General features: G+C 38.2%; 3 protein-coding genes across 3 annotated transcripts; 2 read left to right on the forward strand and 1 right to left on the reverse strand.

Annotated features, from left to right (window-relative positions):
* The first annotated feature begins 5,481 nt into the window (after positions 1 to 5,481).
* On the forward strand, positions 5,482 to 6,684 carry LOC133733238 (F-box protein At5g65850-like). The gene has a single exon (XM_062160889.1). The coding sequence runs from the start codon at positions 5,482 to 5,484 to the stop codon at positions 6,682 to 6,684; it is 1,203 nt and encodes a 400-aa protein (XP_062016873.1).
* A 1,495-nt stretch (positions 6,685 to 8,179) lies between these two features.
* LOC133745141 (stress-induced protein KIN2-like) lies at positions 8,180 to 8,754 on the forward strand. Its single transcript, XM_062173140.1, has 2 exons — positions 8,180 to 8,336; positions 8,442 to 8,754. The coding sequence occupies exons 1-2, from the start codon at positions 8,277 to 8,279 to the stop codon at positions 8,583 to 8,585; spliced, it is 204 nt and encodes a 67-aa protein (XP_062029124.1). The 5' UTR covers positions 8,180 to 8,276; the 3' UTR covers positions 8,586 to 8,754.
* Positions 8,755 to 13,637: 4,883 nt separating this feature from the next.
* On the reverse strand, positions 13,638 to 14,944 carry LOC133733247 (uncharacterized). The gene is made up of 2 exons (XM_062160898.1): positions 14,196 to 14,944; positions 13,638 to 14,052 (listed from the first exon to the last, which is right to left on the reverse strand). Exons 1-2 carry the CDS (start codon positions 14,942 to 14,944, stop codon positions 13,638 to 13,640), a joined length of 1,164 nt encoding a protein of 387 aa, XP_062016882.1.
* Between the last annotated feature and the right edge of the window lie 217 nt (positions 14,945 to 15,161).

Raw genomic sequence — 15,161 nt, forward strand, 5'->3', positions numbered from 1 at the left:
TTATTGGTGTACGCACCCTAAATGAATTTCCCCATATATTTATTTCGATAGTCTTATTCTGATATGAAGTGATATGATGAAGCTCTCCCAATTGCTAGTTACTTAATTGCATAGAAACATAGTCTTTGAGACAAATCGGGCATCCAACAAAATTGAAGATGTCAATGGGTATATGAATCACATGAACGTTAGAATCTATAGCTAGCTAGCTACTTCCTCGGTCTCACGGTTCGATATGGAATTGGTCCCGGGTATGTCTCCAATTGTAGAATTGCAGAGTACTCCGACTTCCATGTCTCGGATCCATTTTAACAATTATGCTGCGCTCCCAAGTACCTAGAGAAACTGGAGGGTTATTTCCGAAAAACAGCAAGGTGCTGCCACTAAGCAGTAGTCTTTTACTCGATACTTTTCGATATCATAATTTTGCAAATTCATATTTCAATGTAGACCTGTAATTGGACCAAATTTGGAGCGGATTGACCTAAATCTGAATTTGTTTAATAATAAAAAATTTCAATCCGACTCAATCCGTTAACCCGGTGGATCAATAATAGTTAAATTTAATAGAAAATTACATAGTAGCACATGACCAAAGATGTAAACACAAAAAACCTACTTGCAAAAAGATTTATACAAATAAGGACATGAGCCCAGGCCCAAAAGCCAAATGAATCAAGCCTGATTCCCAATTTTAATGACAAATTACTAAAATACGTACTCGAGTTTCATCATAATTTACGACACTGCCACTGTCCTAAATCGAGTTTCATCAATTTCCAAACTCACCGATTTGGAAATCCTTCAAATTCTCCTTCCACAGTGAGAATTTCAGCTAGAAGCTTTGAGGGAAGATGATCAGTGACTCGAGGCGCTCCTAATAGGATCAATTTCACTTCTGGAAGTGGCCGGAAAATGGAGAATTTTGCTGGAGAACACAACTGCTACAGTGACGGTTTTGGTCAAAATTGATGGTATTCTGGCCAAATCGCCGTGACCCACGGGTACCAACGTGTAGAGGAGAAAGAGACGGTTCTTTTATGGGTGGTGGCGCGCCGTTTGGTTGCCGGATGCCGGAGAAATCAAGGAAAAACGGGAGAGGGCCGACGCAGGGGAGAGAGAGGAAGAGTGAGATCGGGGAAGAAGAGAGAGAAAAGTGGCTGGGTAGGTTTCTGACCTATCCACAGTAACTTTCCAAATTACCATAAACAGTAACTTTCGTATTTCGCTTATAACTTTTGCATATGAAGTCCGATTTTTACGAACCAAATATGCACGCGCTCGGTTTAACGTCCTCTACGACTTTCATGAAGAAAAAATTTTCAAATTTTGACCCGGTCAAAAAGTAAACTTTCAGGGCCCCCTAAAATATCGAAACTTAAATAAATTGTATAGAAAATCGTCATTCCTCGTTTAATAACAAATAAACATGAAAAATTTGATTCCGGGCGTAACAAAGGTTCTGTAGTTTACTTTGATATACATGAGGAGCAGATTCATGAATTTAGTATCACTAAGGTTCTGTGGTTTACTTTGATATGATCGGCTACTGTCAATGATATGATCTGCTAATGTTCAAATTGAATTGATCCGCTACTTTATAGTTTATTGTTTATGTTAATGATATGATTTTCATTGTTTATGGTTCAAATTGGCTATTGTGTGGAGGTGCAAAAGGGTGATAATACAAGAAATAATCAAACAAAACCAGTGAGAAAAAAAGCTCCGGCACGTAGGAAAAAGTGCAGTATCAGAACTGGACGAGTATGAGTACAGTAGCAGGATTGGACGAGTGCAGTAGCAGGATTAGGTGATGACGAGTGCAGTAGCAGAACTGGACGAGTATGAGTACAGTAGCAGGATTGGACGAGTGCAGTAGCAGGATTAGGTGATGACGAGTGCAGTAGCAGAACTGGACGAGTATGAGTACAGTAGCAGGATTGGACGAGTGCAGTAGCAGGATTAGGTGATGATGAGTGCAGTAGCAGAACTGGACGAGTATGAGTACAGTAGTAGGATTGGACGAGTGCAGTAGCAGGATTAGGCGATGACGAGTGCAGTAGCAGAACTGGACAAGTATGAGTGCAGCGAGTGCTGTAGCAGGATTAGACGAGTGCAGTAGCAGAACTGGACGAGTATGAGTGCAGCGAGTGCAGTAGCAGGATTGGACGAGTGCAGTAGCAGGATTAGGCGATGAGATAAGAGTAGTAGGAGAGTGAAGTTTTGTGAAGTAACGTAAAGAGATTATTCTCAAGAACTGGACGAGTATGAATGCAGCGAGTGCAGTAGCACGATTAGACGAGTGCAGTAGCAGAATTGGACGAGTATGAGTACAGTAGCAGGATTGGACAAGTGCAGTAGCATGATTAGGCGATGACGAGTACAGTAGCAGAACTGGACGAGTATGAGTGCAGTAGCAGGATTAGGCGATCACAAGTGCAGTAGTAGAACACGAGTACAAGTGCAGTAGCAGAATTGGACGAGTATGAGTGCAATAGCAGGATTAGGCGATGAGATAAGAGTAGTAGGAGAGTGAAGTTTTGTGAAGTAACGTAAAGAGATTATTCTCAAGAAAAAAAAAGAGTAACATAAACGGATTGTTCTCAGAAAAAAAAAAAAAAAAAAAAAAAAAAGTAACATAAACGGATTGTTCTTACAAAAAAAAAACATAAATGGATTGTTCTCAGAAGAAAAAAAAAATAAAAAGTAACATAAATGAATTATTCTCAGAAAAAAAAGTAACATAAATTGATTATTCTAAAAAAAAAAAGTTACATAAAGGGATTAAAAGTCAAAAGAAGTAGTTAAAAATAAAAAAAATAAATTAAATCATGACATGTGGCAAATGGAGAGCATATTATCCTTATTTGTAAGATTTAATCCTTGTAAAGAGATAATCCTTGTAAAGAGATTAGAAGTCAAAAGAAGTAGTTAAGGGTAAAAAAGTAAATTAGCTCATAACATGTGGCAAGTGGAGAGCACATTGTCCTTATTTGTAAGATTTAGTCCTTATATGTTTAATTCAATCTTTAATGGATGTATTTGTTAAGTCATCTTTTGTCAATAACTTATATGTAATTTGTTATAAATTTTAAATATGTATCCGCCTAATTAATGAATACGCGATCCGCTAATTTGATTTGTTTACAGTAACGAATATTTTCAAATTTTAATAATAATACTATATTTTTATCATGATACTTCATGAAATATTAAGAAAAGAAAAAGTCTCTCTCAAACCTCTCTCTTTGAGAAACCCTAAAGCCCGCGGCGGAGCCTTCTGACTGAGTGATCGCTCTCGTCCGGCGGCGGCCTGACGTCTGGTTGGCCTCCGGCCTCACTGACGTTGTGGTTTGCTGCCGGATGGGTATTGATGCTATTGCCCGACGAAGCTTGATTGGGTGTTCTGATTAAGGTTTTGCATGTATGATTTTGGCATCTAGTCCGGTGGAAGTCTCTGAGCGCGTTTGTCGTGCTGAACAGTAGTGGAGGGCCTCGTCGGCGGCGTCTCAGACCTGCGGCATGGGTCGTGGCATGGAGTGCGGTTTGTGGCTGTGTGAGTCGTGGCGGTGTGGTTCGTGGCGGTGCAGGTCGGGGCGGGGCTAGTCTGGAGCTGTGACGTGCGGCAGTGGGATGCAGACGGAGACTGGGCCTAGGCCATTCCTGGCTTGATGAACTTTGAGTGGACTCTCCCTTGGGCTTGAAAATTTGGGTTGAGTTTTTTGCCCTTAGGCTTATACTATGTTTTTAGTTTTTATTCTATTTACAATAATTTCTTGTGTTAGGAAGCTATGCACTTTGAGTGCTCTCTAGCGCCTCTGGAGTAGTGTTGAAGGAGGATTCTCGCTATGTCTATGTATTTAAATGTGTACTGATTATGTCTATTTCTATGTACCACTGTGGGTGCTACCACTATCTTCTTGTCTGTCTATAGATAGCAGCGGAATGATATGTAACGACCTATTCTGGCTTGTGATAAATATATTAATACCTTAACTGGGTTTGAATTTAAAAAAGAAAAAAAGAAAAGAAAAAAAAAGAAATATTAAGAAAAATTATATATTTATAATTTTATATTTAAAAATAGTAAGTATTCTTGATATTTTACAGTTTATATTTTGAAAAATAATATTTATTAATACAAAAATTATAAAAATGAACTGAATTATTAACGGATCGGATCAAACTAAAGTTGTGCTTGATCCGTTAAATAAATGGATTAACATATCCGGACCATTAACAGATCAGCAGAGCAAATTTTCAATCCAAACTAGTTCAATAACCACGAATCCGGGGTGAATACGGATCAAAATCCAATCCATTTACAAGTCTATTTCAATGTTGATTCTTGATACATGAAGGGGAGCATCTCTTGACATAACAACCATGGCCAAAGATTCTCTCACATTAACCAAGTATTAAACCGTAACATGGTAAGTAACTAGGAAGAGGAGTGCATGTGCATGTGAAATCGTCCTCCTTGAAATCGAAAGAGAGGATCCCTTCCTTGGTCACATATCCATATGATTTTCCGCATGAGAAACTAACAATCTTGTAGGTGCATGCTAGTGATGGCATGGAATCCCATACCACAGATTCATAGAACATTTCGCAAACTTTGCATTCCTTAACTTTTACTTTTTGGCAGCTTCAGAACTTCTCCTCTGAATCCAAACAACCCTAGATCGAAATAGAGTGATGATGTTCAAATTACAGTCATACAGTGTAGTTGCCCTTAATAGATTTTCATAACATTAATCAATTAATATCCCAAAAAATCCGCCCTATTAGGTCTCGTAATAATGATAGGAAGATTAAATGCAATCATCTAAATTATCATTCTACAAGAAAAAACGTAGTAGTTTCCGAATTAAATGAGATATGATATGGATATTACGGGAAGCTGTCTTAGGTAAGCACTTCTAAACATAATAACACAGCCTAATTAAATAAGTCAAATCCCAATTCAAGTTTATTGGGCCGTGCAGAAAATCTTAGAGGTCTTTCTCTTAATTACGGATTAACGATTATTTTTCAGGATCGATCAAGGAAAAGGATCATCAACATCGATCTTTATATAAAGCGCCGACTCTCCAACCTAAAGAGACAGAACTATCAGACGTGTCTCTTGCAACCCTAAGTTGCTTTACCTGCTGATTCAAGGTACGCAACCTCTCACTAAGGTTTATACTTTATATATAGAAGTAAAGTTTGGGCTTTACAAGATGTGAGTGTTGGTAACTGTGTATGCAAAAGAAAAGATTTTTGTGGTGATTAAGATGTAATTCGGATCTTCGTACTTCCTGGGTTTAGTAGTTAATGTATATCTAATGTTTTGTATTTCAAGAAACTATCCTTGTCAAACATGAATCTTTTGTATTGAAGCCATAGAAAATCTTTTAAATTTTTCATACTTTCATATTCAAAACCAGTCAGAGCACGTAGTTATTGAATCTTCAACATGTTGGATTAAGTAGAGCTATGGAGATTTCATGGACCAAGGAAATGTCCAGCGGCAGCCACAGCTCAAAGGACCTCCCTACGGCGATCCTCCTCAACATCCTTTCTCGACTGCCAGCAAAATCTCTTTTTCGTTTCCAATGTGTCTCTAAGATTTTCTATAAGCTAGTCAACGACCCCTCTCTAGCTGCAATGCATCTTCAGCACACCGATATGATTGAGGAGCCACCTCTAGTCATGGTCCATTCTAGGTCTGCATCCAAATATTCCAGATTAATGCTGTTTCGAGGCTGGAAATACAATGGCGATAGTTGGACAGCAACAAGCTATGATGACAGTTTCTCTTCAGGTATTTTGTCCATTGAAACTAAATATGAGCTAGAGTTTGCTTCTGGTGGCTTGCTTTGCTTTAAGGACTCTAGTTTATCAAGAGGTCCAGCCCTATTATGCAATCCACTTAGGGGAGAAGCTCTAGAGCTCCCACCTTCTAATGTTAATTCACTATCCCGCTTGAATGAGTGGTACGGTATAGGAGTGGATGCCACTACCAGCACCTACAAGATTGTTAATATTGTTTTCGGGATTGATCCTAGCCGTTCCAGTTCATATTTGACCCAAGTTCATGTATTGGGGACAAGCTCTTGGCGACGAATACCCGCGGTTCCTCCTTGTGGTTTAAGTAAGCAGAATGCATTTGCATATGGAAACACATATTGGTTGATTGGACAATGTATACTATGTTTCGACTTCAATGAGGAGAGGTTCATATGGACTTCTCATCCCAACTTACCCTCCAAAAGGGTTCTTAACTTGCTTAATTTGAGAGGATCTCTGGCCATTGTTGATGCTACTTCAGTATCAGTTACCGAAGTTGAGGTATGGGTGTTGAAAAGTCATGATAAGAAAGAATGGGTGAAGGACTACAACATAAAACTCAATGTTGGTCCATCTTATTGTTATGAATGGTGGCCTCTCAATTGTTTTATTCTTGTTGATGACTCTAGGAGCAGAAAAAGCATTGTGGGTGTGCTCCATTACAATCTAGGGTGGGGTTCTAGGAAACGCTTGCGTTGTGGAAATGGAAGAGTTGAAGTGAATTCCGTCCCCAAGATCTTCAGTTACACCGGAAGCCTGATTTCTCTAAAAACATATGGTAATTTATTGGTAGAAGGATCAGAGGCAGCTCAGGGGATTGGAACTTTGTTATCTGGGAAAGCCACTTAGTTAATCCAAGTTCGATTTGTCTTGTAATTTCATGACATTTTCTTTAATTCGTATAATCTTTTGGTTTTAAGAGACTGAACTTGTGTTTGCATCGATCTTCTTCTTTTTCTTCCCTTTATTATTATTATTTTTTTTAAAGATATTTGGTTCCTCTTGGTTACTATTTCAAACTTTAGCTTTTTTGTGATTTTTGAAACTTGTAGCCGGTCCAAGAGATTCTCTAGCAGCCGTTTTGCACCATTTAACATCCATGTAAAAGTACACCAAAATTTAACAAAATAGAGTGTTCTTGATAAACTTTTTGTTATATACGCCTGTAGCAATTGCATTTTGACGCAAGACTGATCAAATCAAGGCAAACCTCTTCCCCTTGCTCTCCTCCCCAATATAAACCTTGAGTCGCCTTTCTGAGATGGCGGCTGACGATTGCCTTATCTCTTAAAGGGGCAGGGTTGGAACCGGGGACTGGGAGTACTCTCTGACAGAATCCGAACAGGCCGTGTTAGGTCCCTCAGTACTCACGTAACCGGCCAGCAACAAGGACTAACCAAAACTAATATCAATTGTATTTTCGTACACACAAAAAAGGTTTATAAAGCTTATCTGAAGTTAGAAGTTCCTTGTATATGCTACGAGTTATAGTTCCTTGTATATGCTACCTAAGCAAGCATTGTGAGTCTTTAACAAGGAGCAAGCCGCAAGCTACAATCTCTAGCTCATATATATTCGACGAAATGTCCGAGACGAATCCATCATCTTCACTTATCTCTGACCAGCCATTGTCATCGTATTTCGAGGATCGCAAGATCATTGATTTGTAACAGCTTGTGGAACTAAAAAGAATCAATATTTGAGGCGGCGTCTTTTCATTGTTAGCATCATCGATGTGTTGTAATTTTTAAGGCAGCAAGGGGGAAGGCCACTTGACTAGATCGAACAATGTCTTAGAGATCCATGTGACCAGAAAAGTGATTTTTGTTGGCCAGTCTCGAATGGATGTCGAGAAGGATTTCAGTAGGGAGGTCTATCAACTTTTTTCTGCTGCTGCAGCCACGCAAGCTCTTGGTTATCTTTTCCATCCATAGGCCTACTTAACCAAACACGTTAAGCTCTTGACTTTAATTTGTTATAAATATGGCAGATGACCGAGCCTTGCTTGGTTTAGAAGGATCCTTTTTCTTACTAATTAATTAGAAACTTTTAGGGTTTACAATTGGAAAATATGATAGATTAATTACTTGTGATATAAGGAAATTGGATTTGGAATTCCTCCGATCCACGTGGTAGTCAAATTTAGAGAATAGTTAGGCTATATATATGTACATTGACTTCCACATGTCACTGTAGTGTCGAGCACCTCCAGCATCTGCAGTTTTTCAACACAGCTTAGCCGTAGGAATAGCATCAAGTACCCGAAAGGCTGAAACAGACTTCCACAAGGCAGTACACGTGTCAAACACCCATTTTACTGAGAATGCTATATAAAGCATTCTTAATTGGTGAGATATCCATCATCAGGGAATTAAACTGAATCTCAAACAATACAGTTGATTATCTCAAGTGTTCTAAATTTCCAAGAAAAGCAAGAAGAAATGGCTGACAACTCCCAGAAGATGAGCTACCACGCTGGTGAGGCCAAGGGCCAAGCTCAGGTACGTACTCTACTAGTAGCCAGCAGCTGTTTTAATTTGTTCTAAATTGTTTTTGGTTAATTTGGTTCTGATTTTGTTGGATACTGATGACCAATCATTGAACAGGAGAAGGCCAACACAATGATGGACAAAGCCGGGAATGCAGCGCAATCCGCCAAGGAATCAATGCAGAATGCAGGAGAACAGGTGCAGGCTAAGGCACAGGGAGCTGCTGACGCTGTCAAGGATGCCACTGGCATGAACAAATGATCCATGCAAGTTATAATAACTTGTGCCTATATTTTTTAGGCCAATTTCTTCTTTAATATGTTTTTTCTTTTCTTTTTTGGTTACATTCTTTAATTTGTTTTCGTTTATAAAGAAGAGAGCTCTACTCCTCTAAACTTTATAAAAGCTTTTTTTTCCCCCTTTCTCTTCTTCTCTCTGTGTTTTGTTTAGAATTTTCGTCATCATTACCTTGATTCAAACCCATTCCGCGCAAATTCAAATATGAGAAAGATGTGTTGCTAACTAACGGGGATAAGTATACTATATTACATGAGTAACTAATGAACTACTATATATAACAACAAATTTGAACTACTAAAATTAATCAAATTTGATAATGACGGAAGTACCTAAGTAACTTTCTTCGCAAAATAAATTTTTCTAACTTGAGTACTCGGCTAATAATGGTGAAAGCGAAGATCTTAATCAATTTCATATGTCTTGTGGCCTCCAAGACTACTAAGTTGTTCATGAACTACGACAACTATTAGAGTCCTCCCAAACTTGTCGAAATGAGATTGTTTATGCTCTCAAATGATTTTTAGGCTTAAAGCATTGAAAAGAGAGGTTGTTCATAAAAAGCGGAGTTTAGTGCTTAAAAGTCCTCCCAAATGGTGTTCAAAAACAATGCATTGAAAAATTTGCTTGTTTATGAACAGCCAAGCTTAATTGCTAAAATTCCCTCGAAAATGGTGATGTTGTGGTCACTCTTCAAACAAGGAAAAAGTTAATGGAACAAGCTCAAGTTCTAGATGGATCACCATCAAAAACTCAGATGATCATATCATCATCCCTTTGATGTCAACCACAAGTTTATGCTGCCAGTGAAAAAAACAAGGGTCGTGTAACAAATCTTTATACCAATGACCTCATCTTAGTCATGAGAGCAACCAACACCGTGATCATCCTTTAAAGTTATCAAAGAGAAGCCGCAGAGAAAGGAAGAACTATTCAATGAAACTAACAACGTAATTAAAAAAAAAAAAAAAACTATTCTCTCAACCTGCTGTCACATTAATTGATATTTGATTAATATGAGGTCTTCTCCAGCTGATCGACCAGCTTGTTCTCATGTTACAACAGGCACGAGCTTAGTAAGTGATGGTTAATGAAGTTGTTATGTGACTGAAATTCAAGTAGTGGCCCAATGCAAAATAATGATCGAAATGTGTACAGAAGTTTTATACGCGTTTAACTAATTATGCTTTTTATTAAAACCTTCCTTCAAAAGAAGTAAATGACGGGACCTCTTATGGTGAAGTTCTTCCCAATACAGAAGGGAAATGGGAAATTGTCAGATAATAGATACACAATACACAATTAATATTAGCTCAGATGAACAAAAACAGAGATGGTTACTGCTTGCTTACCAGTCTTTGGAAATGGCGTTTCAAGCCCAAGATTGTTAATTCTTGCGTTGCCATTGTATTTTGCCCGGTAGATTTCCATGAATTCAGTAGCGTTGGTGATGACGAAGTCCTCGACACCAACTTCAACGGATTAGCTCCCTATGACGAGGGGTCGGAGGCCAGTTCAAGCGGGATGAAATCTGCTGTCCCCAAAAATACTGTGCCAAACCAGTCCACATGCATTCATTGGTCCACAAAGAATAAAATATGGAACAAAAGATTAAGAAAATATTTTCTTAATCTTTATGGACCAATGAATGCATGGGGACAGGTTTGGCACAGGGTATTAGGGACAGCAGATTTCTTCCCAGTTCGAGCCTTCAAGGTTCTATACATATAGCTGACAACGGAGTCTATGCTGGCACGCAATTGCCAACCAGGCTCCAACTCTTCTTGATCTTGATGAAAAATTCAATGAATACACTGATAAATATAAAATTTATATCGACCTAGTAGAGATAATTAGGCATGGATTTCATCAGAAACCCTAAACCGATACTATTAACTAGGGCACAGATTCGAAATCGAAATTATTGGAAAGTGAACGCATACATCAATTGAAACCAATGACCTAATATCGAAAATCATGGAAATATCGATAGTTTAAAAAAAAAAATTGATGGAAATATCGAATACCAATAGAAATTTTACTAAAATTTTGAATAAAAGTTGTATGATAAGCTAAAATTATACTAAAAATAAAATATCAGTAAGATGGTAAAATTAATATTGGTGCTTGTAAAAAATGGAATTTTCGAGGAAATATTGAGGATATTTTAGTCCTTGATCGAAATTAAACAAGGCACAGATTCGAAATTGAAAATTGATTAAGCACGAGAAACAAGATCTACTAGTCAAGGAACTGATACATATTCAAAATCTTGGAAAGTGAACGAGTAGAGGAATCAAAATTAAATAGAGGGCAGATTCGAAATCGAAGATTCGAAATCAAAATCAAAATAGATTAGGCACCGAGAAATAGTATTAAAAAAAACTAGTACATCTTTACTATGACCTTTTTTTTTTTTTTTTTTTTTGACCTTTTTTTGAGTAAGGGCGAGTACGACTGCCCTCAAGCCGTGACCATTGATGAAACCACAGAATACAAGGGGGGGGGACATTTTGCCTAAACCCCACATTACAATAAACCTCAAGAGAACATCCCGAAATAATATCAGGATTCTCAACATAATCTATGTATTCTAACAAGCACCATTTAGCAAAGAGTGCATCATTGGCTACTCCATTTGCTTTTAGATGGACACAGATTTTAGTTTTCTAGTTTATATTTCCTTTTCTTTTTTATCCCCTCTTTTTTTTTTTTTCCCCTTTTCTCTGAAGAGCATTGAAGTCTATGAATATAAATTCCTTTCCTCAAGAAAAGTTTACTTCCGCTTTTTGGCATATATATAGTTGTGGTATGATTTTTCTTCTCCTCCCATCAATAGATATTATCAACTCCTTGTCTAGAGTATGAGGTGTTTAGCTTTGAACTAACATATGAACATGATCTAATATTGATGCCATTGATGTAGGGACTGGTGTAACATAGAACATCCACGAGGTTGAAAGCTTTTTTGTTTTGGGTAGTACAATGCATGCATTCCAAAAGCCAAGGCCGCTGCAGCTAAGGGCCATTTGTTTTGGGTAGTACAATGCATGCATTCCATAAGAAGGTAGTGAAATATCCACGGGAAAAAAGGGCCATTTGTAGATGCTCTTGAGATTGAGAACGTGCATATACGAAAGAATAATTTAAACTTGTGCTCTCCAATGAGTAATTCAAGCGGTGACCATTATTGATCAGCCAGAGAATTACCTGCCATGTCTGATTCTGGTGAGGAGATTGGAGATATGACAGATGATGTGAGTGTTTCAGAAGATAATTCAGACTTGGCTCTAGGATCATCTCAATCGGGTATATCTTTTGAAGATCATCTCAAAATGGGGCCTGTTCCGGTTGCATGTGACCAACTTCCAGTTCACATGGTTCAACTCTTCAACTATCTGGTGGCAGGGTTCCTGTATTAGAACCGGAGGAGTCAAAAGGAGTTCATCTGTGGACTACACTGGAGTTTCATGTGAGAATGGAGATGTTCCTGAACAAGCTACGGTTGCTTCCTCTATTAATCATAAGATGGAGGAGAATGAGATTTCAAGCATATCAAAATTGCTAATCTATTTTGATATGCTGTTCGTTGGAGAAGCACTCTTCCGGTCCTGGTAATTAATTTGAACATTTATAGATTGAAAGTTTAGTTCGAGTCTTTATTTGTGTCTTCAGTTGACCCAGTTGGAGTTATATGGTATTGTTTTCCAATAACAGCATTATTGTTTTTATTTTATTTTAAAAGGGACATAATCGTTATCTTGTTGGAGTGTGGCTAGGATATGGATTAATTGGGTCTTAAACATGTTTTGACATTGTTGTCACCCACTCACAGCTGAGGCTTTGGAAGATGGCTATAGTTATGGAATGTGATCTTGGAGGTGACCAAGTTAGTTATGCAGCCCATGAGCGAGACCCAAAATGTTGGAAGCTAGAAGATCAACCACAGAAATCTACCAAAACGAAGAAATCTGGACTACTCCCAAAAGAAATCTGGAAACTATATTCACCAACTGGTCATCAAGGAATCCAAAGAGAGGAAACTGGGGTACAACCGTACAAGTCAAGGGGTCCTGCACTAGCTTGTATCTCCATTACACACTAGTGTTCAGTGGGATAAATGAAGCTCTGAATGGTTGGCTTGACCAACACATCGTGCGTTACAAACAAGCGAGACTTGAAATTGGCTTTTGGGGTTCTTCCTGTGATATATCCTGGGGTTTAGTTCAATTCTGCAGCCTACTTGCTGCATTAATTTGGCCATTTGGGCGCTCTGTGTTGGCAGCATCATGAATTTAATTGACCTCGAGGTAGAATTGCTTGTGTAATTCCTCGACACTGCATTCGTCGATGGAGTCTGCATTGTAATGTAACATTAGTTGATATGTCATTGCTACTTTGATGACTGAATTTTTTTTTTTTATTGCTTCAAATTGAACAAGTGAAGTTTCTCCAGCAATTTTTTTTTTTTTAAGCTCTCTGCAAGCAAATGATGTAAGGCTACGCATTTGCTGCTGCTTTGTACATGATTCTGTTGGTCCTTTCTGTCCCCATTAATTTGTTTGATCTGGTAATAGGCATGCATGACAAGATGACAACAACTAATCAATTTTGGTTGAAGTTTTACCAAATACATTTGTGTGGAAGTTGATCTCAAACTAGTACATACAGTCTGCTACCATGATGTCAATTTCTTAGGATATTATTTGGTAACAGATACGACCAACAATGAGGGATTACCAACCCCCACTAGACATGAAATTGATCTGACTTTCCCATTCTCATCATTTCAAGCCAACATCAGTAAACATCTTCCCACTGTTGTTCAGTTCAGAAGTGACATCATGTGGTTCCTTCTCTCTAGAAACACAAATGGGTCAAAGAAATATATGACAACAATGGAGCAAACCTTTTACCAAAAACACAAATTCAGAATTAAACAACTGACCAGAAAATTTGATGACAAAAGGAAACAACTAAATCACAAGAAATTAAATTTAAATACATCTGGCCATGCTAATAATCTGGTAGTCTCGGAACTGGTGTAGGCCACCACGGGAGCACTAATTGGAAGAAGTATAAATCAGTTAGCATATTCGTCCCAACCATCTTTGACCACTTTCCTGTACGAATGTTACACTTGACGATTTCTCCATTTATGCGTAGATAAAGGATATCACCATTATTTGGGTCAAAAGTTAGCAATTCAACATGCCCATCTGGATCACCAGGAATCATTTTTGGGGGAAGTGAATAACGTTTCACATGTTCCAAACCACATTTTCCAGGTCCAATGACAACCAGCTGCTCATGTTCTTCTTCAGTCATCTCCCAAACAAGCAGCCAATAATTGTCAAAGTTGTAGTCGCACATGCGCAGAAATCCTTGGTACACACCTAAGAAATCAAATGTGAAATTCTCCTTCACAATACTGTCAAATTCAATCAAACGACACTATCAGAACTGCTATTGTTGTTGTTCACAAAGGGGCCCAACCCAATGAGATCACCATCATGAGTGCTCCAATATATCATTCCATTGTTAGCAAAGCTAATATTCCGATCAAAAATATACGAGGAAAGGTCTCCTGGTGTTGATACAACTGACTCTCTCCATTCCCCGGTCTCAGAAGAGAATACTTGAATGGTAATGCCAAAACAAGTTATTTCTGAAGGAACTATTCTCACAACCTTGCACCTATAATCACCATTAATATTGATCTTTTGTTCTTTTCGATGATCACCATCTTCCTCTTCATAATTATAGTAGGGCTCGCATATGAATCCCACTGGCACAAATTTGTGGCATGCAGGGATGGGAGGAAGAGTAACCAGTTGCATGGTGTATGGATTGCAAATGTAGTAATCATGTTGATCATCCTTGCTTGCACAGCACAAAACCAAGTCATTCCATGTCGCTAGTACAAATGGATCTTCTTTCAGACGGAGGAAACTCCTGAGTCTTTGAAACACATCTTTAGTAGGGAACTCCTCTGCATTGTGGTTTATCAAAGTACGAATTATTGGCGACCCTAAATCCCTTTGGAGCCAAAGAAAGCGACCAATAAAATGAGGATCAGAGATGAGAGAGCACCAACGTCTGCACACAGATGTGCATTGCAAGCAGATTTTATTGTCAGGAAGTCGACATAGGACTTCAACCAACAGGTAATCAGGGAGATCATCGATACTAGTATCAGTGAATTTTGATGATGCTCTTGCTGGTAATCTTTTGCATCTTTTCAATTGATGTATACCATCATAGGCCTCTCCAAATGACATTATACTTGCATGTGTACCAGTAGTGTAACCTTCACCACTCATGCCGGCAGAACTAAACAAGGATCCACCGATCTAACTGATTAATGTAAAGAGTTCCTCCCCCGAACAGCAAAAATTACACCAAAGCTATAATGTCTTGCATTATATTTGTACATAATATACAGAAAACAAATATGATAGAAACCCGTCCTAGACTAAATAACGCACAAGTTAGTCATTAATCAAAAGAAGATAAACACACTCCACATAGAACATGTAC

Source organism: Rosa rugosa, chromosome 1, assembly GCF_958449725.1.
Source record: "Rosa rugosa chromosome 1, drRosRugo1.1, whole genome shotgun sequence".
NCBI lineage: Eukaryota > Viridiplantae > Streptophyta > Magnoliopsida > Rosales > Rosaceae > Rosa > Rosa rugosa.

Excerpts from the sequence above, each read along its gene's own strand:
- LOC133733238 (XM_062160889.1), top strand. The coding sequence starts at position 5,482 with ATGGAGATTTCATGGACCAAGGAAATGTCCAGCGGCAGCCACAGCTCA.
- LOC133745141 (XM_062173140.1), top strand. The coding sequence starts at position 8,277 with ATGGCTGACAACTCCCAGAAGATGAGCTACCACGCTGGTGAGGCCAAG. Across the intron at positions 8,337-8,441 it reads AGGCCAAGGGCCAAGCTCAG|GAGAAGGCCAACACAATGAT; the intron begins GTACGTACTCTA and ends ATCATTGAACAG.
- LOC133733247 (XM_062160898.1), bottom strand. The coding sequence starts at position 14,944 with ATGAGTGGTGAAGGTTACACTACTGGTACACATGCAAGTATAATGTCA. Across the intron at positions 14,053-14,195 it reads ACACCAGGAGACCTTTCCTC|TATTGTGAAGGAGAATTTCA; the intron begins GTATATTTTTGA and ends TGAATTTGACAG.